The sequence below is a fragment of the Boleophthalmus pectinirostris genome, unplaced genomic scaffold (genome assembly GCF_026225935.1).
Source record: "Boleophthalmus pectinirostris isolate CB_2022bp ecotype Guang Dong unplaced genomic scaffold, ASM2622593v1 HiC_scaffold_2, whole genome shotgun sequence".
NCBI classification, from domain to species: domain Eukaryota; kingdom Metazoa; phylum Chordata; class Actinopteri; order Gobiiformes; family Gobiidae; genus Boleophthalmus; species Boleophthalmus pectinirostris.
Genome location: NW_026571152.1, coordinates 4,001,377 through 4,029,348, shown reverse-complemented (window position 1 = coordinate 4,029,348; position 27,972 = coordinate 4,001,377). Strand labels below are relative to the sequence as shown.

General features: G+C 39.5%; 1 protein-coding gene across 1 annotated transcript in view; it reads left to right on the top strand.

Moving 5' to 3' along the window:
• The window catches only part of nell2a (neural EGFL like 2a), a 306,967-nt gene that overhangs the window by 112,806 nt on the left and 166,189 nt on the right, over window positions 1–27,972 (top strand). Inside the window, exon 13 of the mRNA XM_055155733.1 lies at window positions 2,269–2,283. Within this exon, the coding sequence (XP_055011708.1) occupies window positions 2,269–2,283 (15 nt within the window). The remainder of the gene's footprint in view (window positions 1–2,268; window positions 2,284–27,972) is intronic.

Here is a 27,972-nt window from a genome sequence, read left to right as displayed (position 1 = left end):
GACTAAACCAGGACTAGACCAGGACTAACCAGGACTAAACCAGGACTAAACCAGGACTAGACCAGGACTAAACCAGGACTAAACCAGGACAGAGGTGGGACTTGCAGAGGTGGGACTTGGGGTCATTATTTTTAGGACTTGAGACTTGACTTGATAAAACAGACAAAAACTTGGGACTCGACTTGAACTTGAAGGTCAATGACTTGGGACTTGATTCGACTTGAGGCCGAGAAAATATTTTTCTGTTTAGTGTTGATACAATTTTTACGGGAATTTTTACAGGAACAAACTGGAACATGTCCCTCCCATTCTGTTTGGTACTTTAGATGGAACTGAAGTACTGTGATACTCAAATGTACTACAGTAATACACAGTGTTGGGGAGTAACAGATTACATGTACCGGCATTACGTAATCAGAGTAGAAACTATGAGTAACTGTATTCAGTTACAGTTACTGTTTCAGTGAGTGGTAATTGGATTACAGTTACTTTGTTGAAATAAATGGATTACACGGCGGGATTTTCCTGTTTTCACATTTTGGGCTAAACCAGGACTAAACCATATGACACTTAACAGTACGTGGACATAATTTAAGGTGATCTCATGTAAAAAGAATTTCTCTATCAATAATAGTTTTAATCTGGTTAAATAAAGTCTGGGCTTTTTATTTTCTTTTAGCAGATAAAACATCTTATGTTCAGATCCTCGGCTTTATTTCTCTACAGTAAAACAAAAGTGTGTTCAAGGAGACTTGGGCTCAACAGACAATTTGAAGAGAACAAACAAGAATTTTCAGGATGTGGTTGGTACATTCATGTAGTTTTAAAAACTATGACAATATCAAGTAATCCAAAGTATTCAGATTACGTTACTCACTTTAAGTAATTTAATGGATTACGTTACAAACTACATTTTGGGGTATGTAATCTGTAATCTGTAGGGGAATACATTTTAAAAGTAATATTCCCAACACTGGTAATACAGTACAATACAGTAAAATACAGTACAACTACAGAGAAGAGGCTGAGGTTAAACTGCCCCAACAGAGAACTACATGACACAATAACTGTTATTTAGCACTTTTAAATCTGAATTCTTTCTGTTCTGACTGTAATGATTCACACACAGATCTTGTCAAGACTTTTAAAAAGGAAAAAACTGCATTTCTACAACTCCTATATAAATACTCCTATATAAATATACCATGATTTTTTAAAGTACAATTTAGTTTAAAATTTCGTCAGTCTGATCTGTAAATTGTCTTTGTGACATATGTCTGTGAAAAGTGCTATATAAATAAAGACTTACTTATTTAAAATTCATATAAACTGCAAAAATCAAAACTATATTTGGTACTTTGGTTTTAAGTCTTGAAATGACTTGAAGCTCAAAGCAGACGACTTGGACTTGACTTGGACTTATGCACCAGTGACTCGAGACTCGACTTGGACTTGTCTTTATTTGACTTGAGGTCAAAGACTTGAGACTTACTTGAGACTTGCAAAACAACGACTTGTAACAATTCACCTGTTCTCGACAAACGAAAAGCTACAACGCAAAATGTAGGACGCGGGAGGATCCATTCATGTCAGGGTGAAATAAAGACATGCAAAAAATAAGTGCTTTTGGCCTATCCAGCTTTTATTGGCATTGCCAGACACAAGCGAATACGGCCACATCCACAAATACCCTTAACCACCCCGCGCTCGAGCGCACCCAAGCGCACCCAGTCCCCAAAACCCAAACCCAAAACCCCAACCTCAGTGCAACAAAACAATAAAGAACAGTCTGTTGTAAGTCCACCACCCTTCACCATAACAGTCCCGAGCAACTGCCCCCCAAAAGTTCCCAAAGTTCTCCCCCCGCCGCGCGGCAGCGTGACGTGAGTCAATAAAGTCTGTGGTGCACTCACGCCACCCGCATTCCTGTTCCGATGCTCAGTCCAGCAGCTCCCGTGGCGAAATCAGATTCCCGCACGATTGGAAAACGCAATAATCCACAACACAGGCAGCGTTAATGTTCCGATAGCGTGGTTCCACGGCACCGACAGCTCCTGGCATGTGTCCAAGTTGGCGTGTGACATCACACCCTTTGCGCGTGTCCGCGTGTGCGTCCCTCTCCCCTTAAATCCCCATGCGTCCGGAGAGGGCGCAACAAACAGTCCGACATGGTCTAAATAATAGTGACACTTAAATGGAAAAGGACCAGACACAACAGAATATTATTAACAAACAAGCCTTTCACCCCAGCTGAGTGAAGAGAAATAGGTGAGGACCTAAGTGGTCTTTACAGACTTGGTCCCACTTCTGCTGGTCGGTATTTGATCCAACCAGGACCAAAGCAGGACATGTTGGACGTTACAGAGCAGTGTTTTCAAGATTTGGTGCCTGTACCGCTGGTTGTACACAGTTTACTTCTGGAAATACACCGCCTCTTTCCAGGAGCTAAATTAAACATACAAGAAGTGCAGTCTTGTAGGAAATCAAACTTCTGTGTTTGAGAGTTATGTCAGGTTTCCCTGGAGACGGCCTGAAAAGAGTCTTAAAGAGAGTCCAGGAGAGTTAAAGCAGTTCACAGACAGGTCTCTTTATTGACTCGAGCAGGTACAGGTCTCTGATTCAAGTTGATTACAGGATTCAGCCACACAGCACCTCTTCACGTCGCCCCCCCAGTTACAGCAGAGCAGGTCACTTTATACTGACCATCTTGTCAAATACTGACTGACTGTATAACTCGTTGCAGGAAATTCACAGTAATGTTGACCCAGACAGTGTTATTATGGGTTGGCATGTGTTAACTGGTGCAGACCCTCCCCTTTTCTGTCTCGTATGCATCCCAAAATCCAATACACCATGTCCCAGCCCCGTTGACACTTCAGAGTCCAGACATTGACTTCTTTTATAACACATAGGTGAACAACTTCTATATTGCATGGTGAATTAACATGATTAAAATGAAACATTAAAAACACAGAGAATAATTCTCACAGTGACCAGTTGAGGCTGCGTGTGTGACTGGGGCTTCAGATAGATTTAAAAACATACATTCACAGTCAACTTTGCAATACCTAATTTCCCAGTCCTTTTCTGCATGTATAGTTGACATGTCACAGTCAGAATCCTGCTATAGTGAGCACACAGAGTCCCATAGTCAGCCATACGGGAGCTGTAACAGTATTGTAACTGGAGGCACAGCAGTTAAACTAAATGTTGGTCTATAAACACTTGTCCCCTGTGGAGAGTCACCTCAAAGTCACAACAACAGAGAAGCACACTGCAGATGTTTAACTCACTTTATTTATTTATTAACAATAAAACCATCCAGCGAGCCCCCGCCTTTAGCCTTCACTAGAATTACAGCCGGTGAGAATATTTACATGTCCAAAAAACAAGATCACTACAAGAATCAGGTAACTATAATTAGATGTCATTTTATGTGCCCAACAGAAATGTGATCATCAAAAACACCCGGTGACATTTACACATTACCGTATGTTCCGGGCTATTAGACGCGCTCTAAAGCCTCTAACCCCATCAAAAAACGACTGTGCGGCCTGCAATCCTATACACGAATCCACTCGGGTGTCCCAGCACGACTTCAGTAAACTACAAAGCCGCACCACCCGCAGCGCACACAAACACACACGGAGCAGACAGCGACCACACAGCGAAAAACACCCACAGACACACTCATCACTCCACGCCGACGAGGAACGGAACGGAGGAACGAACCGAAAAAGCGAGTGCAATGTGCCACTTCTAGACACAACTGAACAACTGAGTCACTGTGAACACGCCGACAATCCGTTGGTCCCAGACACACCCTCCCTACACGCCACAAACTGAACAAAGCCCAGAGTCACCGTGAACGAACAAACAAACAAAACCACTCACCCATCACACTGTTGTGTTTCCTTTAAAGTCCAGTGTGGTTTATTTGTGAAAAAAGTTCAAAAATAGACCATTTAATGACAGTGCGTCTTATAATCCAGAGCGCCTAGTACAGTATAAGGCATAATTAGAATATAGGAAAGAGTTAACACTCCAACAGGGTCAAGTTAAACCTGTGATATTCTTTCAGGTTGTTGACAAAAATTTTTAAAACTCATGTCGGTAACGGAGGGAATGAAATATGCAGCACTTTTTGGGCAATAAATCCAAACAGTGATAACTCTTGGTTCTCACTTCCATATCCTTAACAAACTGGTTTGAATATTTGCTTCATATAGTTTTCTACCATATGGTACAAGATTAGGTTGAAAAACCTCTTACTTTTTGAGTCATGAGATTTTTTATTAAGAAAGGTCATGGTAACGGAGGGAAAAGTAACGGAGGGAAAATTGTGCAAACAAGTAGAAGGTGCAGGATTTTACATCATTTGTCGCTTTTTTTCTTCCGAATACTTTAATATTACTTCAAAATGAAAGGAAACTATTTCTATAAAATATGTCAGTCCTTCCAAGCAAATTTTTATCATTTTAAATACTTTTTTTTTTTTTTTTTTAAAATCATGTACCTTCATCAACAGTTCGAAAGATCGATGCATTAACTTGAATTTTTGGCCTTGCTGTTTACTTCTCCTTGACCGGGCCCATATGTGATGCGCCACTAATGGACTAACTGGTATATTAAGCTTTTCCCAAATCCCGTAGGAAGAAGGACAATAACGTCTTTCCCCTTGATAAAATTCACCAAACATTCTCTTTGTTCCGGCTTTAACTCCTCGATCTTGGGAATCGTTGCCAACACAGAATGTCTGGCTCTTCGCTGATTATTGGCTGGTGCCTGAACTCGCTCTTCCGGCGTTTTTACGAACTTCTAGTGTATTCTGATTCCTGACATAGTCGCTAGAGAGAAATGAAATTGAGTGGAGGCACTAGGTGGCGCCAGACTGGCTACACTGCTGCTGCTTATACAGAAATCCTTCTTTTATCAACACAGACATTCACATGGACAGTCTGGTGTAATAATAGATTTGTTTCGGGTGTTTTTGTGGAGTGGATAAAACTGTTTTTAGTGGCAGGATAATTATGGCCGTTGACACCAGTGACCTCTGCAAATACAAGGACTGGATGGAATATTTCCAAAAGTGTCTCCACACGTCTCCAACACTTCGGCTCAGTAGGAAATGAGGCCCTATGTCCAAAATTCCGGACTGTCCCTTTAAAAGAAAAGTATTAAAAGTATACTAAAACTGTATCAGCAGCAATGTCATTCTTTGTTTTTGTCATATTGGAGATATAAAGTGCATTCGGACAAACAGGCGTGTGATTGGCTGAATAGTGAAAGCGCTGACTCGTCTAATCCTGCTCTGATTGCTCACTGTCAGCCTCTTTGTTTGTGTCCACAGAATAATTACTTTGCACAATCCATTATTTACAGTCTATTGTCGGCCTCCTATTCACTCATCTGTTGTGTTTTTTGAGAGTTGGTGGTTTGATTCTCACTAGCAGCACATTGTTAATGATAAGAGCAAGACACTTAACCCTCGTTGGATGTATGATGCTGGTCGGAGAGGACACACAGACGCACAACGGCACGCACTTGTCTGCTTTGTAGCTGTTGTTATTGAATAAAACGTAATGTTACTGTGAGGGGCTCGCCTCTCCACAGATCTGACCTGTAACCTGGCTTGCTTGCCATACTGTTAATGCCATACTGTGGACGATTCTGAGTCAACTCTAACATTTTTTATGGGCACAAGCTGAAAAGTAGCTCCTTTTTACTCTTTATTCTTTTTACAAATGCTTTTCTATGTTTTGGAGTTGTAAAAAATGACCACAATTTAAAGGTGCAAATGTTCCACAGTGTGACATTAAACAGCTTGACTTAACATCAGAGGTGGAAAAAGTACAGACACATTTTGAATTAAGTAAAAGGATCTTTACTTTGCTTAATTCCTACTCAAGTAAAAGTAAAAGTAACCATCTAAAATATACTCAAGTAAAAGTAAAAGTAACCGTCTAAAAATCTACTCAAGTAAAAGTAAAAGTAACCATCTAAAAATCTACTCAAGTAAAGTAAAAGTAACCATCTAAAAATCTACTCAAGTAAAAGTAAAAGTAACCATCTAAAATCTACTCAAGTAAAAGTAAAAGTAACCATCTAAAAATCTACTCAAGTAAAAGTAAAAGTAACCATCTAAAAATCTACTCAAGTAAAAGTAAAAGTAACCATCTAAAATCTACTCAAGTAAAATAAAAGTAACCATCTAAAATCTACTCAAGTAAAATAAAAGTAACCATCTAAAAATCTACTCAAGTAAAAGTAAAAGTAACCATCTAAAATATACTCAAGTAAAAGTAAAAGTAACCGTCTAAAAATCAACTCAAGTAAAAGTAACATCTAAAAATCTACTCAAGTAAAAGTAAAAGTAACCATCTAAAAATCAACTCAAGTAAAAGTAACCATCTAAAAATCTACTCAAGTAAAAGTAACTATCTAAAATCTACTCAAGTAAAATAAAAGTAACCATCTAAAATCTACTCAAGCAAAAGTAAAAGTAACTATCTAAAAAATCAAAATAAAAGTAAAATTTACTCAAGTAAAAGTAAAAAGAAATACTTCATTTAAAATGTAATTTGAGTAAAAGCTACTTAGTTACTTTTGATTATTTGGTGTAAAAAAGGATGAGTCATAAATTTAATCCAGCACAAGTTGTTTTAATCAACTTTTAGCTGATGCAGACAAACTTTGTTCAGTGCAAACTTGACATTTTAAAGACCACTGAGCTCACAAACAGTTACCATTTTAAGACTTGCATTATTTTGCTATTCTCTATTTTACATTTGAACACAAATATCTGTCTGAGGTTTGGCCAAGGATTTCTTTTATGTTCCTCTCGAGAATTATTCAATGCACCTTCTTCTTGAATATCGTCCACGTCCACCTCGATCCAAGACATATGTATATATATATAATTTTATTTAACTTTGTGCAGATTTTTATTTTTTATTTTTCTCTATCTGATTTTACTCTGTAACGAGGATGGGTTCCAATGTAATGAAGTAAAATATTTTGGTGAAAATGTACTCAAGTAAAAGAGAGAAAATTACCTATTTAAAAAACTACTCAAAAATGATAAAATACTCAATAACAGTAATGTGAGTAAATGTAATTCACCCATTTCCGCCCTTGCTGAACATATATTCAATTACAGGTGGATTTATCGCTGAAAAATATGTAGAAAAACAACATTCTGACTGTGAGCGGGGTCGCCTCTCCACAGATCTGACCTGTAACTTGGCCTGGTTTGGTCTCTGTGAAGGTAGAAAGGTTTAATGCCAAACTGCGGAACATTCAATAACATCTCCATGAAAAAAACACCTGAAAAAAGTTACAAAATGCACCTGTAATGTTTTGAGATTTCGCTTTAAAATTTTTGAAACACGATTATGATTTTGTAAAATGGTACAAATTTCAAAACAAGCTGAATGATTTCTTTGCAGTCGCTGACAGCTTTGGGGCAGTTTAACCTCAGCCTCTTGTTCAAAATGATGACTTGATCTTGTGCGGAGCTCTCCCTGCAGTCGAATCTCTCAAACATGTAGTAAACGGCGTGTCCAAACTGCAGCAGCCCCGTGTTAATGAGGATCCGGCTTCAAAGGCATCGCACTTCGTCAGGCGTCCGGCCAATTTACCTCCTCTTGATCTCCTCCTCTCAACTCGCCGTGTGTGTGGGCTCCTGTCTGCACACGCGCCAATGTGTGTGTGTGTGTGTTTTATATCTTGACAAACTTGCTTCTTGGTTCTCTACTGTGAGTGAGCTCGCCTCTACATAGATCCGATCTGATTTTGTGTTAATATTTAAAAATAGTATGATCCAAATATTAAAGGTGCAGTGTGTAACTTTTCTTTTGCGGATGTCAAACATTTGTTTCTCTGTCTTTATGTCACTGCTTTTCCTCATGACTTACAACTTATGAATCTTGCATTTACTCAGTTAGTTGTTTTTATGTCTTGACTGACATTATTACCGTATTTTCTGCACTATGGTTAATGGTCACATTTTTCTATAGCACTTTTCCACCTTCAAGGCACTCAAAGCACTTTACAACAAGGAACCACTCACCCATTCACACAGACACTGTGGGCAAAGTGGGTTAAGTGTCTTGCCCAAGACAAAGCTCTCATCTCCAACATCTCCATGGAGACAAGCAGTGGGCACAAGGTTCCATGATGCTCATTTAGAGTAAGTAAAGTGATTTGACTTTCCTCCTGAGTGTGAAATGAATCTTCAGTTCACAAACCCAGTCCAGGTTCTTCTTTTTATTGAGTTACGTTTGAATTATCACATTTATATTTGACTTGTAATCTGTGATGCCGCTGTCACACCTTGACAATTTAGACAGTGTATGTCGACGTATGAAAAACTGGGCAAATACTCTGGTGTACGTCGGATAAATTCTAGGTTAGTACTGTATAAGTTCTGAGCACTGGCATACGACGACATACCGCAATGTTGTCCAAAAATTTTAAGCATGCTGAAAATTTCTCGATATATGTCAGTGTATGTTTCTACATCCTGCATACACGGGCCATATGTTGTAGGTAAGTTCTGTGATCGTTGACACACGTTAATTGTAAGTTTCTCATAAGTCCAAATACGTTGAGAAAATGTCTATCGTACATATACCTTATGAGTAACGTGCCTTGAACCTTTGTGTAACTTATATCGAACTTATCTCCAACGCATATTGACGTATGCAGATGTATTTGACATGTTCCAGACGACCGCAGAACTTACTGAACGTGTTTCTAACTTGTAGCTACAGTATAATGACGTATTGGCAGCGTTTAGGAGAATCGGTATAAAAATGGGGAGGAAACCGTCAGTGCTCCTCCAGACTTTGTGCTCCCATATTTCATATGAGTCGATCCAAAACACTTGATCAGAGAATACTACAGCCACAGAGGATCTCAGACAGTGGGCAAATGTCCTCACTGAGCGTCATGGGATCAGTTATTTGCATTTTAAAAACACAGTTTTGTCTTGTATCTAAACTAGAAGTGCAGAGTTCTGAGATCTAGAAGTGCAGTGGCGAATGATTTTACTGCAGACAGGAAACAGCTGACGCGATTGTGCTCACAACTTTACAGCCTGTGGTCTGCAGACAGATCCGACAGATCTGTTGCATTCAGCACCATGTACAGAGAGAGGTTGATATGATGATATATCATATGATATGATTTAAATTGATCTGCACAGGTTAGACTGTCGTTGGGCATAAGCTGTGGACGCTGGCAACACACTCAGCATTAGTTGGTATAAGTTATCTATAAGTTATCAAAATGTTCTATATAAGTTACTAATACGCTATGTATACGTCCAACTCGTTATGAATACGCTATGTATACGCCCAAAATTGAAAAAAAAAAAACATTGATGGTTCAGCGTATGCCAGCGTTTTAGGGAAATTCTGGTACGTCGGCATACGCTGGCTAAATCATCAAGGTGTGACAGCGGCATAACTTTTATCAGATAAAGACAAAACCAACCTATATCACTGAAAATAAAAAATACAACTCATAAATGCGTCAAATAAAACCAGCAGATTATTTATTAAATGCCCGGCTAACCTGAGCCACTGCTTCTTGCTGCTAAAACGCCACTTGAGCAGAAAGTGCTGGCTGGGGCATGACTGGCAGGTTTTGAACAGACTTTAATACAACACACTGCAGTCGCTAATTAAAAGTCCCAGACGCATAATTGTAGCTAATGTGAGTCTCAAATTAATTTCCTGTCGACTATGATTCAATATTTTTTTCATTTAGTTTTTAGAATAGAGCAGTGGAATAATGTCTTTTCCAAGTGCTTGTTCTGGCCTCTGTTTGATTGTTTTAAATACATGGAAATTCATCTTATTATCACCAGAAATTCACGCAGACGTTAGACACAAGAAGATTTCACTAGATTGGCAGAGATAGACGGGCAGAATCATTTACCGTATTTTCCGGGCTATAGGACGCGCTCTTAAGACTACAACCCCATCAAAAAACGACTGCGCGCCCCACAATCCAGAGCGCCCTATACACGAATCCACTCGGGTGTCCCAGCACGACTTCAGTAAACTACAAAGCCGCAGCTCACACAAACACACATGGAGCAGACAGCGACCGCACAGCGAAAAACACCCACAGACACACTCATCACTCCACGCCGACGAGGAACGGAACGGAGGAACAAACCGAAAAAGCGAGTGCAATGTGCCACTTCTAGACACAACTGAACAACTGAGTCACTGTGAACACGCCGACAATCCGTTGGTCCCAGACACACCCTCCCTACACGCCACAACTGAACAAAGCCCAGAGTCACCGTGAACGACCACAAACAAACAAAACCACTCACCCATCACACTGTTGGGTTTCCTTTAAAGTCCAGTGCGGTTTATTTGTGAAAAAAGTTCGAAAGACCATTTAATGACAGTGCGTCTTATAATCCAGAGCACCTAATAGCCCGGAAAATACGGTACATGGGTCACTGATTGTGTTATGGGTCAAGTGCAAAAGGCAGCGACTTCAAAATGTGTAAAAGTGTCAGGAACAAGTACGATTCCTAATAACATGTGCTACAAACATATTCTGTTATGCACTGTGTCACTTTTTGGTGGCCATACCAAAGTCTGATCTCATCAGATCTTAACCCTCTCCAGGCAGACGTTGCAGATTTGCAACAGCTAAATGCCAATTACCTACTTACTCCAAATCCATATTATATGAGCTTTTTTCACTCAGGAGCCTTTTCTCCCATCCATGCTGATAAACATGGACGATGCAGACTGTGCAAGAATGACTACACACAAACGACCTGCCAGAAGTGCAAATACTTTTGTTGTTTACAAAGGATAAAAATTGTTTCTTGCAGTTCCACACGAAAAAGTGATGTTGTTCTGCCACTGTAAAGCTGTTACACTGTGCTTTATGTTTTCATTGTGATGAAAAGTGGTAAACACATAAAGTTAGTGTTCGTACCATTTTCAGTCTTCAGTGTTAATTTACCACACTGGACCAATGCTGCAAATCTGCAACATCCCAGAACTCATTGGATGTGAAGGTCTCTCAAAAAAAGTCAGGATTGTATATTACTACCCCATATGATCATTTTCCCCAAATATCAGATTTTTTCCTGTTACTAATATTTAATTTGAGCCTGAGAGGTTTAAAAGCTCAGCAGGTCGGGGTCTGGTTAGAACTTGGATCCACTGGGAAGATCAGGAGCCACAGGGGGGCGCCATGCACAAAAATTGTAGCTGTGTCCTTAGGCAAGACACTTCACCTGCATTGCCTAGTATGAAAGTGAAGTGTGTGTGAGAGATGGTGGTGGTCGGAGGGGTCGATGATGCAGATTCCATCAGTCAGCCTCAGGGCAGCTGTGGCTACAATATTATCTTACCACCACTGGGTCTGGAGTGAATGAATAATGCTCTGTGAAGCGTCTTTGTGACATATGTGTGTGAAAAGCACTATGCAAATTAAAAAAAAAAAAAAAAACAAAAACATACTTACTTTTTTGATGGAGGGTGCGAGTTTGTGAAAACTAGCAGGTGACAGGTCAGATCTGTGGGGATGCGGTGCATGTTTATAAGGATGGTATTTCTTTAACTACAAAGCACCTGCTGTAACTGAATAAATGCAAGACAAAGTGCTCGCTGAAAACTACAACTATACATTTGGACAATTTATGATACTGTTGACTTAAGTCTCCTCAAAATCTTGTATAAAGCAAAAGTGTAATTGTTACCTGTAAATACTTAAAGATTGTTTGAGACGAGAACAAGCCACTACAATTTAAAAGAAACCTACATGTAAAAAAAAAAAAAAAAAAAGATTCAGAACCAAGGTTATGAAGTGTCGCATCTCTGTGAAAGGAGTTCATTTATGGAACAGTCTTAGAAGAAGAAGAAATAAAAGAATCAAGCACAATAATGACACTTAAAAAAGACATAAAATCGAATGTGTATGTATGAAAAAGAAAACTAAGTTATTGCGTATAAAAGTGATGGTTTCTGTTTGCAACTGATGAATAATTGTGACTCATCTGAAATGTACTGATTTGAAATTTTTTTAAGTAACTATCAGTGTTGATGTTTTGTCTAAAAAAAGGGAAGAAGGGCCAAATAACGTAAGACGACTCTTCTTTTTGCTCCTTTTCATTCCTTTCTTGTGTGTTTAATGCTATGACACTGGTAATGTCTTTTTATACTTTATGAATGAAATAAATTGACAAATACAAATACGAAACTCACATGGATCGGACACAATTGGATCTGTAGTTGTATAATGATCCTGATCTTGATCACAAAAAAAGTGCATGGTCATATATATTTAGTAACTGTATTCTGTGTTTTTTTTTTTTTTTTTTTTTTTTGCTCAAAAAAAATTTGATGTGGCTGATGAAAAAAAGAAGCTGTGGTACTTATAGGAATAAACCAGGAAAACACTTCTCATCAGACACATCAACAGTGAAAAAACAAACAAAGAAACACAAGAGGAAAAAAAAAAAAAAAAAAATTTAGAAAAACAAAATTGTAGAAAAAAAAATTTTGGGAGATTTTTTTTTTTTTGAGTTGATGAAAAAAAAAAAAAAACACTTAGAAAATAGAGCCCAAATGACCTGCCTCTCTCTTTTTTTTTTTTTTTTTTTTCTCTTGCCTCTCAGGGCTTCCGTACACTACAGAACAATCCAAGAACATTAATCTCCATAAACTCTCCTTGGAGACAAAAAAAGTTCACATTTTAAGTTAAGAAATATGAAATACTAATGCATAAAACAGATCAATCAAACTTTATGGTGCTGGTGAGTTACATTTCTTGAGAAGTTGTTTCAGAAAGCTATGAGAGAGAAAAAAATGACATAAAGTAAATTAGAAATGGTGAAGCCCAAATTGTAAACTGATTCGTTTAATTTCAAAGAATAATGTCAAAATGTCATCACGTCTTGTTCTTGCTGGAGTTGTGTCTCGTCTCATCCCTACGAAATACAAATACAAAAAAATACTATATCTGAAGGCCCCAAAAAGTCAATGACCGGTTCCTGCTTTTCCTCCAAAACACTTGCCTTTCCCAGTCTCTGCAGTCAGCCATTTCCCTGATCTGTGTGTGTGTGTCTGGTTTAAGCCGCTCACACTCCCCTGAGGACTGCACTTCCCTCTCATGAAGAACTCAGTGAAATTGGATGTTCTGTTTGCAGAGAAGTGTTTGCATCTGAGAGACCTGGAATCCACTGATGCACTTCTATCAAAAGCCAATAGATTTTCCTCATGCTTTTGTAACGGCCGGGCCCTGAGGAGACAATACAATACAACCACTGTTGGGCCTCCACTGTAATGATGTTCTACAATACAGCTTTGTGCGAGCTCTACTGCCTTTTTACAGTTGCAAAGATGAAAAACCTGCACTGACCAACAAACTGTCATTGTAGAGGAAACTGCATTAGCTCTGCTCAGTGCAGTTTGGACTGGAAAAGCAGAAAGGTTTGACTGGCAATTGTGACATAACTTAAAAAAGTAAGCAAAAATGAACTCAACTATTTTGTATTATTCCCTTCAAAATAAAACCACATTTAGTTAATATATCCAGATTATGATTCTACATAATACATAAAACAAAGAAAATCTAATTCATTACCTTCCATATTTCTGAAAATGTGAACAAAATCCTCTTAGAAACCCAACTTCTTAAAAAGATATGGTGGAACTCTACTTTTAAGGTTAGGCAATATGACTAAGAATGTTATCAGGAACAGAAGAGAGGTTCTCTGAAGGAGCCCGAGCTGTGAAAGAAAACCAGACAGGATTGTAATGTGTAATGTGTGTAATGTGTATTAAGGTGAGAAGCACGTTAAATAATAAACAAAACAAAATAAAAACAACAAAACACAAAAGTTAAGTAGTTAAGAGTCTGTTAAAGAAAAAGAAACCGTTTTGTTTAACAAAAGTTTTAGGATATAATCCACAGTTTGAGAATCATAATCGGTATAAATAAATCTCCCAGAATTGCAATCGGCATAACCCACAGATTGAGAATCTCAGTTTATGACTCACATTTCGAGAAGGAGCAGGGGAAAAAAAAAGAAACAGTTTGTCCTACCACACAGGTGTAGCTCTACATCTGATGGTTTGTTGAGTTGAGATTTGTCATACTCCATTGGAAAAAAAAAATAAAATGGTAACACTTTATAATAACTACACCTTATTTAGCCTTAATAAAGCATGAACAAAGACTTAATTAATAATGATTCACGCTTAGTAACTACTTAATTACTACCTTAATTAGCACCTGCACGTAATTTGCCTGTGCTGTAAATAGTTACTCATAATTATTTCATACTTAATTACTCATGGACTAACCATTTGAGCATTTATTAATCATTAGTAAACTATGAGAGAATGATTTACTAACAGTGTTGAGGAGTAACAGATTACATGTACCGGGATTACGTAATCAGATTACAAATTATGAGTAACTGTATTCAGTTACAGTTACTGTTTCAGTGAGTGGTAACTGGATTACAGTTACTTTGTTGAAATAAATTGATTACAGGGCGCTATTTTCCGGTTTTCACATTTTGGGCTAAACAATATGACACTAACAGTAGAGTGAACATAATTTAAGGCAGCAGTGATCTCATATAAAAATCATTTCTCTATCAGTAATATTTTTTATATGCTTAAGTAAAGACTGGACTTTTTATTTTCTGTTAACAGACAAAACACAACATCTTATGTTAAGATTTCCTGGTCTTTGCTTCTCTACAGTAAACAGTTGCTTATTCATGGAGACTTGGGCTCAACAGACAATTTGAAGAGAACAAACAAGAATTTTCAGGATGTGGTTGATACATTCATGTAGTTTTAAAAAGCATGACAATATCAAGTAATCCAAAGTATTCAGATTACATTACTCACTTTAAGTAACTTAATGGATTCTGTTACAAACTACATTTTGGAGTATGTAATCTGTAATCTGTAGGGGAATACATTTTAAAAGTCACCTTCCCAACACTGTTTACTAATAATACAATGCAATGATCATTCAGGCAGCTGTTATCTGTTAGTTAAGTCTTTTTGAGAGCTTTTCTAAAGTAAAGACTAATTATGCTTTATTAAGCATTTACTAAGAGTGAATCATTATTAATTAAATGGAAGGCCAAAAACAAATATATTTCACTCAAAATAAATCACCTTGTTCCTCTTCTCATGTCACCAGTATGAATAAATCAAATCAATGCATGTGTAACATACATGGGAAAAATGTAGATATTGATGGAATTAAGCATTAAACAGGTGTGAATTAATATAATTAATTACTCTAATGACTATAGCATCAGAAACATTCACACATGTTATTAAAGACAAGTGCACTTAATTATGATAATCAAAATGTTAATTCCACACTGGTTAAATACTCAGGCAGAGTTCAGAAATCAAAAGTGTTGAGCAACAAACATTAGAATAAATAAACATGGAGCTACATTTTAATTGGTTTTGATCGCAGAAGAAACTCCTCCGGCAATTCAGCGTTAGCTAAATAAAGTGTTCAGACGAGGCAAAAATCATTAAGGGCACCAGTGTAAGAAGTGTAAAAGTTTTTACCTTGATTTCTACGAGCTAAAGCTTCACTCTTTGGAGAGTTCCAGTGCTCTGTCTGATCAGGCCACAGCCACAGCAGAGACGGAGGGAAGCCTGGATCTATGAGAGGAAGGAAAAGGCAGGAACTTGAAGAAACTGGAAAGTTCAGGCAGCAGAACCAGCAGTGGACCCACCAAAGTAAAAGTATCTGTATAAAATGTGGGTTACACTGGTTTCCATGGAGATGGTCTTGCTCTGCCTGGGAGGTTCCTCAGTATGACATTACACTTGTCAATCTTACATTTATTCAAGAGCAAAATAATAATACACTGAAAACGTGGACATTATTGGGCTTGCCTCTCAACAGATCTGACCTAGAACTTGGCCTGGTGGCGGCACCTGCTTGTCTCCATGAAGATAAATAAGTTATATTTCCATGGAGACAAACAAGTCTTCCCCGAAACCAAGTTAAAGTCAGATCTGTGGAGAGGCAAGTTTATGAAGCATAGAAAATCAAATTCACAGACCTGTCACAATAATGACTGTATCGACATTGTCATTCTATAAATGATGGATGGAAGAGTCACTTTGGAGATCAATATTTATTGTGGGTATTTTCTTTGTCCTAGTGGGGAAGGTTTAGCCTTTTCCTGTATGATGAGAAGGTCTGAGCTGTGGAGCACTGAATAAATCACTTCTTAGACTACGTTTACACTGAAATGAATCACTGTATCACCATATCAACATATCAAAATTGATTTGTGTCCAGACACGTCGTTTCTGTGTCCACAAGTCTTCCCTATCCTCACAGCTTTGAGCACATTTGTTTGTTTTACAGAAACAAAACTTAAAAGCACATGGCTCATTTGCATAAACTGAGAGCACAAAGAACAGCTTCTGTCGGACTAAAGAACACGACTCAGTGGAATATGAGTGTTCTTTCTGTGCTTTTATCCTGTTGGAGATGGTTCATGTGAAACTGTTCAGAGATTATTTGCGAGTTTCATTGTTGACAAAAGCACGCGTTGCATGCTGGGAATTATTTTGGTCGGCGGCAATAAACACTAATTCAACATGACGGATGGAGTGAGAAAGCATGTAAAGGGTATTGATCCCGGTTATTTATCCACTCTAACAGCAGAGGACCCAAGACCATTTGACCAGAAATTGGTCATAAGCATCGATGGAGCCAAATCACCCTTTTCAACCCCGACAGAGCCTGGACCAAACCAAACTTCTGGTCAGAATCGCCAACTACCTGGACAAATATTCACTTTGGCGATATCCACAATGACTTGGTGGAAACTCCTGGGCCATTCACAGCAGAAAAGATGAAAACCTCCAAGAGTCTCGATGTGTTGTCGAACTTGTTGGAGTCCACGGTTTGTTAGGATCTTCTACGTTTGCTCTGCGGATGTTTGAAAGTCGTTTAATTCACCGTTAGTGGTTCTTTTCACTCAGAATATGAAAAAGACATTTTGCTTCTTCCGTGCTCCTATTTGTGCATCCGATAATGCAGCAGGAATTTACCATTATCGGGGATAAATACACGAGGTTACACACTGTGTTTGACGCTATCGTGTCTCTTGCCTCCGACCAAAATATTTCCCAGCATGCAACGCGGGCTTTTAATAACAATGACGTCAGCGGAAACTCGCCTATACGTCTGCAGGTCGCACACACAGACACACGTTTATATGAATGGACATATATTCTAGCCTCTTAGTGTTTTGGCGGTGAATTACTTCGTGGTGCATACTTATCAGTGTTTTCAGGCGTCCACACGGTGCCGGATCAGATCTGTACTCAAATGAATTCGTGGGAGCTGGCGGCACCAGATCGTCTGTCTGTCTCTGGAGCCTTTTTCCATTGGATTAGTGTAAACGAACACTGCATCCACAACGAAAACAACTCCAATACGTACTGTGTGGATGGGGCCTTAGATATAAAGTTACCGGAAGGTAAATATCTATGTTTGTCTTTGCATCTGCGTTCATTAAATGCAGCTTAACAATAACAGTACTGGACATTTAGAAATATTTTTTGGAATAGTTTTTCTTTTAGGTTATTGTCTCTGTGGCATCTAATTAGTCTCAGTATGATCATGTATTGGCAGTGTTGGGGAGTAACAGATTACATGTACCAGAGTTACGTAATCAGAGTACAAATTATGAGTAACTGTATTCAGTTACAGTTACTGTTTCAGTGAGTGGTAATTGATTACAGTTACTACGGCGGAATTTTCCTGTTTTTCACATTTAGGCAATATCCCCCTTTTTCCCCGGTAATTCCACTCATTGCCGGACACTAAACCCAGGTTCAAACCAGGTCTAAACCAGGTCTAAAACCAGGTCCAAACCAGGTCTAAACCAGGTCTAGACCAGGTCTAAAACCAGGTCTAAACTAGGTTCTAAACCAGGTCTAAACCCAGGTCCAAACCAGGTCTAAACCAGATCTAAAACCAGGTCTAAATCCAGGTCCAAACCAGATCTAAACCAGGTCTAAACCCAGGTCTAAACCAGGTCCAAACCAGGTCTAAACCAGGTCTAAACCAGGTCTAAAACCAGGTCTAATCCAGGTCCAAACCAGATCTAAACCCAGGTCCAAACCAGGTCTAAACCCAGGTCCAAACCAGGTCTAAAACCAGGTCCAAACCAGGTCTAAACCAGATCTAAAGCCAGACTAAACCAGGACTAAAACCAGGTCTAAACTATGTCTCCTCTATCAATTCTATTTTTAATTTGGTTCAGTAAAGTCTGGGCTTTTTATTTTCTTTTATCAGACAAAACATCTTATGTTACGATTTCCTCGTCTTTGCTTCTTTACAGCAAATCAAGTAATCCAAAGTATTCAGATTACTTTACTCACTTTAAGTAACTTAATGGATTCAGTTACAAACTACATTTTGGGGTATGTAATCTGTAATCTGTAGGGGAATACATTTGAAAAGTCACCTTCCCAACACTGTGTATGTGTATATTTATTTGAGCATTATCACACTTGCACATGTGTGATTGTGACAGGTCTGTTCATTCCTCACACACTGTTATCATCATTTAGCAGCGCTGTTGTTGAGCACAGCTGATCACTTCTTCCACCTGGGATATGCGTGTGATTTAGAGTGGGCGATGTGGCTGTCCTGGCCGCGTGGATGAGCAGCCCCAGAGCGAGGCCCGAGATGAGAAAGGACACGGCCAGAGTGCGTTGTATTGAACACAGCGGGAGGACCAGAGACTGCACACGCTCCAATATGGCCGACGCAGACTGGAGCTCTTTAAAATAGTGCACGGCCGCTGAGAGGGGCTGAAAATAGCCCGTGAGATCATTTCTGTGTAAATGTTTCATGGGAGAAGCAGTTGGAGACACAGGAGGAGGGGGGGGAGGACGAGAGGAGACTATATGTGCATCATTACCGCACAGTTGAGTTCATTGCAGAGATGTGCTGGAATGAGTGGCCCTGGATTGAACACAGGAATATGAAACTTAAATGAAAAATGGTGATGGGAGTGACGTGGGGAGATTGCTTTTTGCTGCTCGTTCGTTGGGCTGGTTTTTCACCTTGTGTTGCCACGGGGGCCACCATGAATCGTCCCTCTCCACGTTATAAACACATCTAAACTGCATTTTAGCATTTGCTCTGATGACACTGCTCCTCTTATACCTTACCGTTTAGCAGTAGTCTGTGGTGTTTGTGGTTGTAGGAAACTGCTCTGATTATTATAGCAGTAAAAGAATAAATAGAACCTACATTTATACTGCTATGATATGGCTAGGAAAGTATAGTACGGGTAATAGCAAGTTGTAAAAGAGCTCAAAAACTTGTCCATGTTTCAGGACAGATTAATCTGGACGTCTAGAGGTGGATTAGACTGGTCCATCAAAGCAGTCGCAAAAAATCAAGTTTCAGATCATCTCGATTAGAACCATGCATTGGGTATTTGTAGTGATGAGCGAATGGAGCCTCGTGAAGCATTGACACCTCAGTCGCAATATTGTCTCAAATGGTTGGACGTGTCTGAGGCCTCGGAGAAACACTGACCTCTAGTGGACAAATTTAACCATTGGGACGCAGGTGTCTCAGCATCGATGAAGTATTGTTAGTGTAAGACAATACTTGTGTGCAGAGCGACACCGTAACTAACAACAAGGATAATAATGATGATTTAAAATAAAATGTAAAGAGCAACATAAATAGCAGCTGTAAATAAGAAAATAGGTGATCTTGTTCAAAGTGATCCCAAACCATGGATCGCTTTTTTCCACTTGTAGATGCCATTGAAAATGAAACAAATGCCAAAAGTCGCCAAAATCACCACTAACGTCACACAATACTCCTCACGACTCAACATTTTTAAGAAATATTGGTGCATCTTTTATACTGTAGCAGTTTAGCGCTCGTCAAACCACGGAAGTGCACTGAACACTCTGAAGCATCTGAACCAATCACAGAGCGGAACATTCGCTGAGCCAATGAAACGCTTCGATACACTGAAGCGATCGACACGCAGAGTGAAGCAGTCGGGGGAGGGACTGACACTTTGACACTTTGGTCATGTGAGCGGCTGCTGCGAGACGAGCTCCGAGGCAGTGCTTTGGAGCAGTTTGTTTCAGAAAGAACAAGACGTGCTCCAGAGCTCCGTCTCATTTGCCCATCACTAGGTATTAGCACCAAAAGATGATTTAGGAAGAAATCTGAAAGAAAAAGGAGATGTTGCAGAAGTCGCTTAAGCTGTTTCTTGAAAATTGACTCATTCTGCATTTTCAGCAGTGTTGGGTACATTACTTAGAAAAGTTATTAGTTATAGTTATTAGTTACTTCTCCCAAAAACTCCACCCCACTATAAAAATAACTACCGTATTTTCCGGGCTATTAGGGGCTCTGGATTGTCATTAAATGGTCTATTTTCAAACTTTTTTCACAAATAAACCGCACCGGACTTTAAAGGAAACCCAACAGTGTGATGGGTGAGTGGTTTTGTTTGTTTGTGGCGTTCACGGTGACTCTGGGCTTTGTTCAGTTGTGGCGTGTAGGGAGGGTGTGTCTGGGACCAACGGATTGTCGGCGTGTTCACAGTGACTCAGTTGTTCAGTTGTGTCTAGAAGTGGCACATTGCACTCGCTTTTTCGGTCCGTTCCATGATTCCTCGTCGGCGTGGAGTGATGAGTGTGTCTGTGGGTGTTTTTGGCTGTGTGTCGCTGTCTGCTCCGTGTGTGTTTGTGTGTTCTGTGGGTGGTGTGGCTTTGTAGTTTACTGAAGTCGTGCTGGGACACCTGAGTGGATTCGTGTATAGGACGCTCTGGATTGTGGGGCGCGCAGTCGGTTTTTGATGGGGTTAGAGGCTTAAGAGCGCGACCTATAGCCCGGAAAATACGGTAGTTACCAGGGCTCAAGTACGATGTGGTTCTCTGGCTGTACTCACACCTGCACAACCACAACCCGATGACGTCATCACTCAGCAGATCAGTGATTTGGTCACCAGTGTTTCTTCAAAACTCTTGGTGGTAAATAGTCACATTTTTATATAGCTTTTTTCTACCTTCAAGGTGAAAGCGCTTTACAACAACCACTCACCCCGAGGTGGGCTATGTGTCTTGCCTAATGACACAACAATAGCATTCATCCATGGGTGCTGGAATCACACCTCCAACTGCTCTGACCGCTCAACCAATGATGTTTATGTTGAGAGTGGGATTCAAACTGCCAACCTGACAAATGCTCTACCAACTGACCTACTGCCGCCCCGATCTGCCAAAAACATTTTGATCATTTCTCCAGCAGCAGACTGGGCTGATGATGAGACTTTCAGAAGCTGCTAAAACTGTGCATTCCAGGAAAGTTGTCAGTGATGTTGCTGAAAGGAGCTGAAGCTTATTCAGGATTTGAACTGTAGCCGAGCAAAGACTGAAGATCAGAAACAGAATCTACTGCAGGAGTCAAAGACACAGGCACATCTTTTGTGATGGACTTACTAAGCAACTTTTATGGACTTTAGAAGTAATTAAAGTCATTTTTTATGCGTTTCAATTTGTGTTTGCAGAATAAAATGACAAATCATTCACATCTGCCTTATTTGTTTGGTTCTACATTATAGTATAGGCAGTGTTGGGGAGTAACAGATTACATGTACCGGAGTTATGTAATCAGAGTACAAGTTATGAGTAACTGTATTCAGTTACAGTTACTGTTTCAGTGAGTGGTAATTGGATTACAGTTACTTTGTTGAAATAAATTGATTACACAGAAGTATTTTCCTGTTTTCACATTTTGGGCTATATCCTTTTTTTTTTCTTTCTCGTAATTCCAATCATTGCCGGACACTAAACCAGGTCTAAAACCAGGTTTAAAACCAGGTTTAAAACCAGGTCTAAAGTAAGTTTAAACCAGGACAAAACCAGGTTTAAAACCAGGTCTTAACCAGGATTTAACAGGACTAAATCATGGTGTGCAGACCGTGACTCCTCCTCTTCTATTAATTATATTTCTAAATTGGTTAAGTAAAGTTTGGGCTTTTTATTTTATTTTATCAGACAAAACATCTTATGTGAAGATTTCCTCGTCTTTGCTTCTCTACAACAAATCAAGTAATCCAAAGTATTCAGATTACGTTACTCACTTTAAGTCATTTAATGGATTATGTTACAAACTACATTTTGAGGTATGTAATCTGTAATCTGTAGGGGAATACATTTTTAAAGTAACCCTCCCAACACTGAGTATCGGCTCTCGGACAATTTTCACATGTCTTGAGAACCCCCATATATTTTGGGCATATATGGAATAAAATGCAGTGTTCTAATCTAGAGAATCTAAAAAACAAAAACAAACAAACAAACATAAAAGTGTTTGGACCACCCTAAGGTGTTCTGGTCATTATGGGTCCCTGCTGCTAAATACATGAATCCCACTCGAGTGTCAGTAACACTTTTAAGAGGACTGGGTATGAGCTGTGATGATAACACATCATACATTAGTTCTATATTCATTGCATTACAACATGTATTTTCTTTTTATTTGAGCCATGAAATTTGAAATGTAGCATTTAATTGTGTACAGGGTTTGTGAAGCTCTCACCTCTGATTGAATCCTGTTTGTAGTGTAACTTGACGATCTGATCCTCCTCTTCATCACAGTGGAGTAAGGCTCCAGGCTCAGGCACATCTTCCTTTGTTGTGATTATGAAATGGCCTACTTTTCTCTGTAATTTCACTGTGAGGATTTCTGCACAAAACACGAGCTCTTCTGGTGTCGTGCCAAGCAAAAAAGGAAATATACAGGATTGTACCCAAAGCCCCTATTACCCAGGTGTGCACAGGCTATAATACAGAGCTGCTGCTTTTGAAAAGAACTACAGTAAAACACATGATCAGAAAATTGTTTAACATCAAAACCTGGGCACTGGATTTTTTTACTGTGAAAAGAGGAAGGAGATAGTTGAAATCTAAGTTGTTTCTGGCTCTCACAAACCCTTTGGCACAGAGCAGGTTCAAGTGGATGCAGACAGCACACAGCGGCCTCTTTTACAATCCTCTATGGGAGCAAAAACAACTTTATTTATCTTTATTGTTCTGCTTTAAAGTCCTTCTGACATGTATAAATGTGTTGAGTTTGTGTATTCTTTTTCACTGGGATGTGAGTCAAGTTGGTTGAAATATCTGCACTTTTCTTCACAGTTTCAGTAATGACTTCTATTCAATTTGACAAAATCAACACTGCACTAAAGGGACACTGTGTCACTTTTTAGAGGAGGGTCTGCCACCTGATTGTCTTCACGTAAATGTTATTGCATTAATAGGAATGTTATATAGTATTAAAAGGACGCCTATTATACAGATTCGACTTTCCAGAGCTTTTATAGTGGTTTCCTTCTAGTTGTCTTTGGAGTGGTTCCTGTACGTTTGAATCATCTTTAATCACTTCTTTTCAAGACGCCGTATTGCCGCGCAGTATCTCGCAGCGTTAGGATTCGTTAACTCAACAGTAGGCAGGTACTTTTTTAATTTAACCAATCGCTGCTCTTTGGGCGTGACGTATGTATGCACCAAATCCCACAGGACGAAGGGCAATAACACCTTGATAAAATAAAAAAAACATTCTCTTTGTTCCGGCTTTAAATCCTTGATCTGGGGAATCGTTGCCAACACAGAATGTCTGTCTTCATTTACATCCATCTCGACGCTTTGTTTACTGTTGTGCTGTAACACAAAAGGGACACAGACAGACACCACGAGTTTGACGTCATGATTTTGTATGTATTTGTAAAGGGATGGCACATAGTAATGAACATGTAAAATGTAAATATGTCAAGATTATAGCAGCGTGGCTCTTTTCCATCTTCAGTCCCTCGGCAGGTTGATGTGAAAATCATCTACAGGACACAGAAAAACACAACAACAATCACACAAAAGAACATAACACACAACACACTCACTGTACACACAACACACTCACTGTACACACAACACACTCACTGTACACACAACACACTCACTATACACACAACACACTCACTGTACACACAACACACTCACTGTACACACAACACACTCACTATACACACAACACACTCACTGTACACACAACACACTCACTATACACACAACACACTCACTGTACACACAACACACTCACTATACACACAACACACTCACTGTACACACAACACACTCACTGTACACACAACACACTCACTACACACACACACTCACTGTACACACTACACACAACACACACTCACACAACATGTACACACAACACACTCACTACACACAACACACTCACTATACACACACACACACTCACTACTACACACACACTCACTGTACACACAACACACTCACTACACACACACACTCACTGTACACACAACACACTCACTATACACACACACACTCACTCACACACTCACTGTACACACAACACACTCACTGTACACACAACACACTCACTATACACACAACACACTCACTACACACACACACACTCACTCACTGTACACACAACACACTCACTGTACACACAACACACTCACTGTACACACACAGTACACAGTACACACATTACATGTACACACAACACACTGGTACTGTTACATGTACATCATAGTACAGATTATGAGTAACTGTATTCAGTTACAGTTACTGTTTCAGTGAGTGGTAATTGGATTACAGTTACTTTGTTGAAATAAATGGATTACACAGAGGTATTTTTCTGTTTTCACATTTTGGGCTAAACCAGGACTAAAACCAGGACTAAACCAGGACTAAACCAGGACTAAACCAGGACTAAACCAGGACTAAAACCAGGACTAAACCAGGACTAAACCAGGACTAAAAGGACTAAACAGGACTAAACCAGGACTAAACCAGGACTAAATCAGGCTAGGACTAAACCAGGACTAAACCAGGACTAAACCAGGACTAAATTGGACTAATACCAGGTCTAAAACCAGGAATAAACCAGGTCTAAACATTATGACACTAACATTAGGTGGACATAATTTAAAGCAGCAGGGATCTCAGATCAAAATCATTTCTCTATCAGTAATATTTTTAATCTGGTTAAGGAAAGACTTTTTTTCTTTTAGCAGATAAAACTTCTCATGTTCAGATCCTCGTCTTTGTTTCTCTACAGCAAAAAATGACCTGTTCATGGAGACTTGGGCTCAACAGACAATTTGAAGAGAATAAACATGAATTTTCAGGATGTGGTTGGTACATTCATGTCATTTTAAAATCCATGACAATATCAAGTAATCCAAAGTATTCAGATTACATTACTCACTTTAAGTAATTTAATGGATTCTATTACAAACTACATTTTGGTGTATGTAACCTGTAATCTGTAAGGGAATACATTTTAAAAGTCACCTTCCCAACACTGGCGATGTGGGCGTGGCCACATAAGGACCCAGCTTTATTAAACTGAATATGTTGTTTTAAATACTGTATCCATGTTGCTTTTGTGTGATTCACTTTATTAAATCATCCCAGTGGTATCTATGAGGCAAAGCGGGCGTATCTGAGAGGTTTAGATGACTATTGTGATTTCAAATGTGTAAATAACATAATGATCCAGGAGTGTTGTACATTTTAACTATTTCACAGGCTCCAGTACAATATGTGATCTTTAAATTTATTAAACTCGGTGGAGTCAAGCCAGCGGCGCCATGTGAAGTTATATTTCAAATCTGTGGAGTGGCAACCTCACTCACTGTAAGAATACACATCTTTAAAAGTATTTTAAGCAGTAAAAACAACTCTGATTGAATAAATATACAAGACACATTCATTGTTTTACTGTGGAAAATCCCAGGCAACACAATAGCTTCTACATTAAGACAGACAGGGGGCGCTCCTCTCACCTTTAAGATTGTAAGATTTTCACCTCTCTCCCTCCCTGCCCCACTTTCTCTACAGCTAAAACAGCTCTGGCTCCTGTGATTCCCGTGTGGTGCCTCAGACACTGACAAAGCTACATCATGCCCTGAATTATTACACAAATAATTCATGTGTAGATCTGTGTGCTTGTTAGGTTTTATACAGGACAGCGGCGCATTTAACATTCAAAAGTAAAAGCTGGAGAAAGTATTCACTACAGCTGTCAGGATGTCACGCTCCCGTTAAGCCGATTTCTATTGATCACTTTGGACCAGGATTTGAAATATCCAAAAGGTACATTCACAAACGTTGAACCTGATCCTTTGACTTGGCCGCAGAAGTTTCTTACACAGAAGTCTGCATTTGAACTCGATTCATTTTAGCTGAACTCTGTCTGTATGAAATCTGACTGAGCCATACAACTGAGGTCCCCAGTGTTATTTTACACCACGGACCCGTTTTATGTCCAACAGTATTTCGTGGGAGGCATGGTTAAGTCCTGGTTAAATCCTGTTTTAGTTCTGGTTTAGTCCTGGTTTAGACCAAGTTTAAACCTGGTTTAGTCCTAGTTTAGTCCTGGTTTAGTTCTGGTTTAGACCTGGTTTAGACCTGGTTTAGACCTGATTTAGATCTGATTTAGTCCTGGTTTAGATCTAGTTTAGACCTGGTTTAGTTCTGGTTTAGGCCTAGTTTAGTCCTGGTTTAGACCTGGTTTAGACCTTGTTTAGTCCTGGTTTAGACCTGGTTTAGATCTAGTTTAGTCCTGGTTTAGTCCTAGTTTAGTCCTGGTTTAGACCTGGTTTAGACCTTGTTTAGTCCTGGTTTAGACCTGGTTTAGACCTAGTTTAGTCTTGGTTTAGTCCTGGTTTAGACCTAGTTTAGTCCTGGTTTAGACCTAGTTTAGTCCTGGTTTAGACCTAGTTTTAGTCCTGGTTTAGTCCTAGTTTAGTCCTGGTTTAGACCTGGTTTAGACCTGGTTTAGTCCTAGTTTAGTCCTGGTTTAGTCCTGGTTTAGTCTTGGTTTAGACCTGGTTTAGTCTCACTTTAGACCTGGTTTAAACCTGGTTTAATCCTGGTTTAGCTCTAGTTTAGTCCTGGTTTAGATCTGGTTTAGCTCTAGTTTAGTCTTGGTTTAGACCTGGTTTAGTCTCACTTTAGACCTGGTTTAAACCTGGTTTAATCCTGGTTTAGCTCTAGTTTAGTCCTGGTTTAGACCTGGTTTAGACCTGGCCTCCTGAACGCCCCACGGCCCGGGCTTGTGGACCTCTGCTGTAGAAAGTTGTGATGTTTTCTGAAACGCAACAGTTAAATCTAAATCAGACTTTCCCTCTCGAAATGACTCTTTCATGAAGTCTCTCTGTCCCGCTTAAATTTCCCAAACTACTTTGCTGTTTCGTCCTTTACATCAGCGTTAACCTTGAGCACAGATGTGGGCTGACAGCTGCGGCTCGTTCTGATTGGCTGATTGGGCTGAGTGCTGATTTAAAGCCTATTAGCTCCGGCTGCTAGTGTTAGCCGCACTAAAACAATATGAGAGGATAAGGCCGCCGCCCAACACCGCCCGCATATACATCTCCATTAACACACTCCATTTTCCTGATTGGACTGTCATACGGAGACACGTGACGCACCCACACAAGAAAAACTGCCCCCGCTTTTATCAGCGAATTGAGTGGTCGGGGTCAAACTTGTGCCACGCCACAATGGACGGCCCGGATAGTGGCACGTTTGACTCGAAAATGCATAAAAGGTGAATTAATCATGGTCCTGGCTGCGGGTGGTGCTTGCTATATGTCTTGATTAGTGCTTAAAAGCCTCTCGCACGCACTCACCAACCTGTCCGTGTCCGACATTAGCAGGTGATTTATTAATACGCAGTTAATGTGTGATAAAGTGGGGATTAGATGAGCCGTTTACGCTACGCTTGCAACAGGATACAGCTACAGAGGAAATAAAACGGCCACTTTAGGCAGGTTGCTCTCATAGGTTTTCCTCCATCGACCCAATGATTTGCACTATGAGC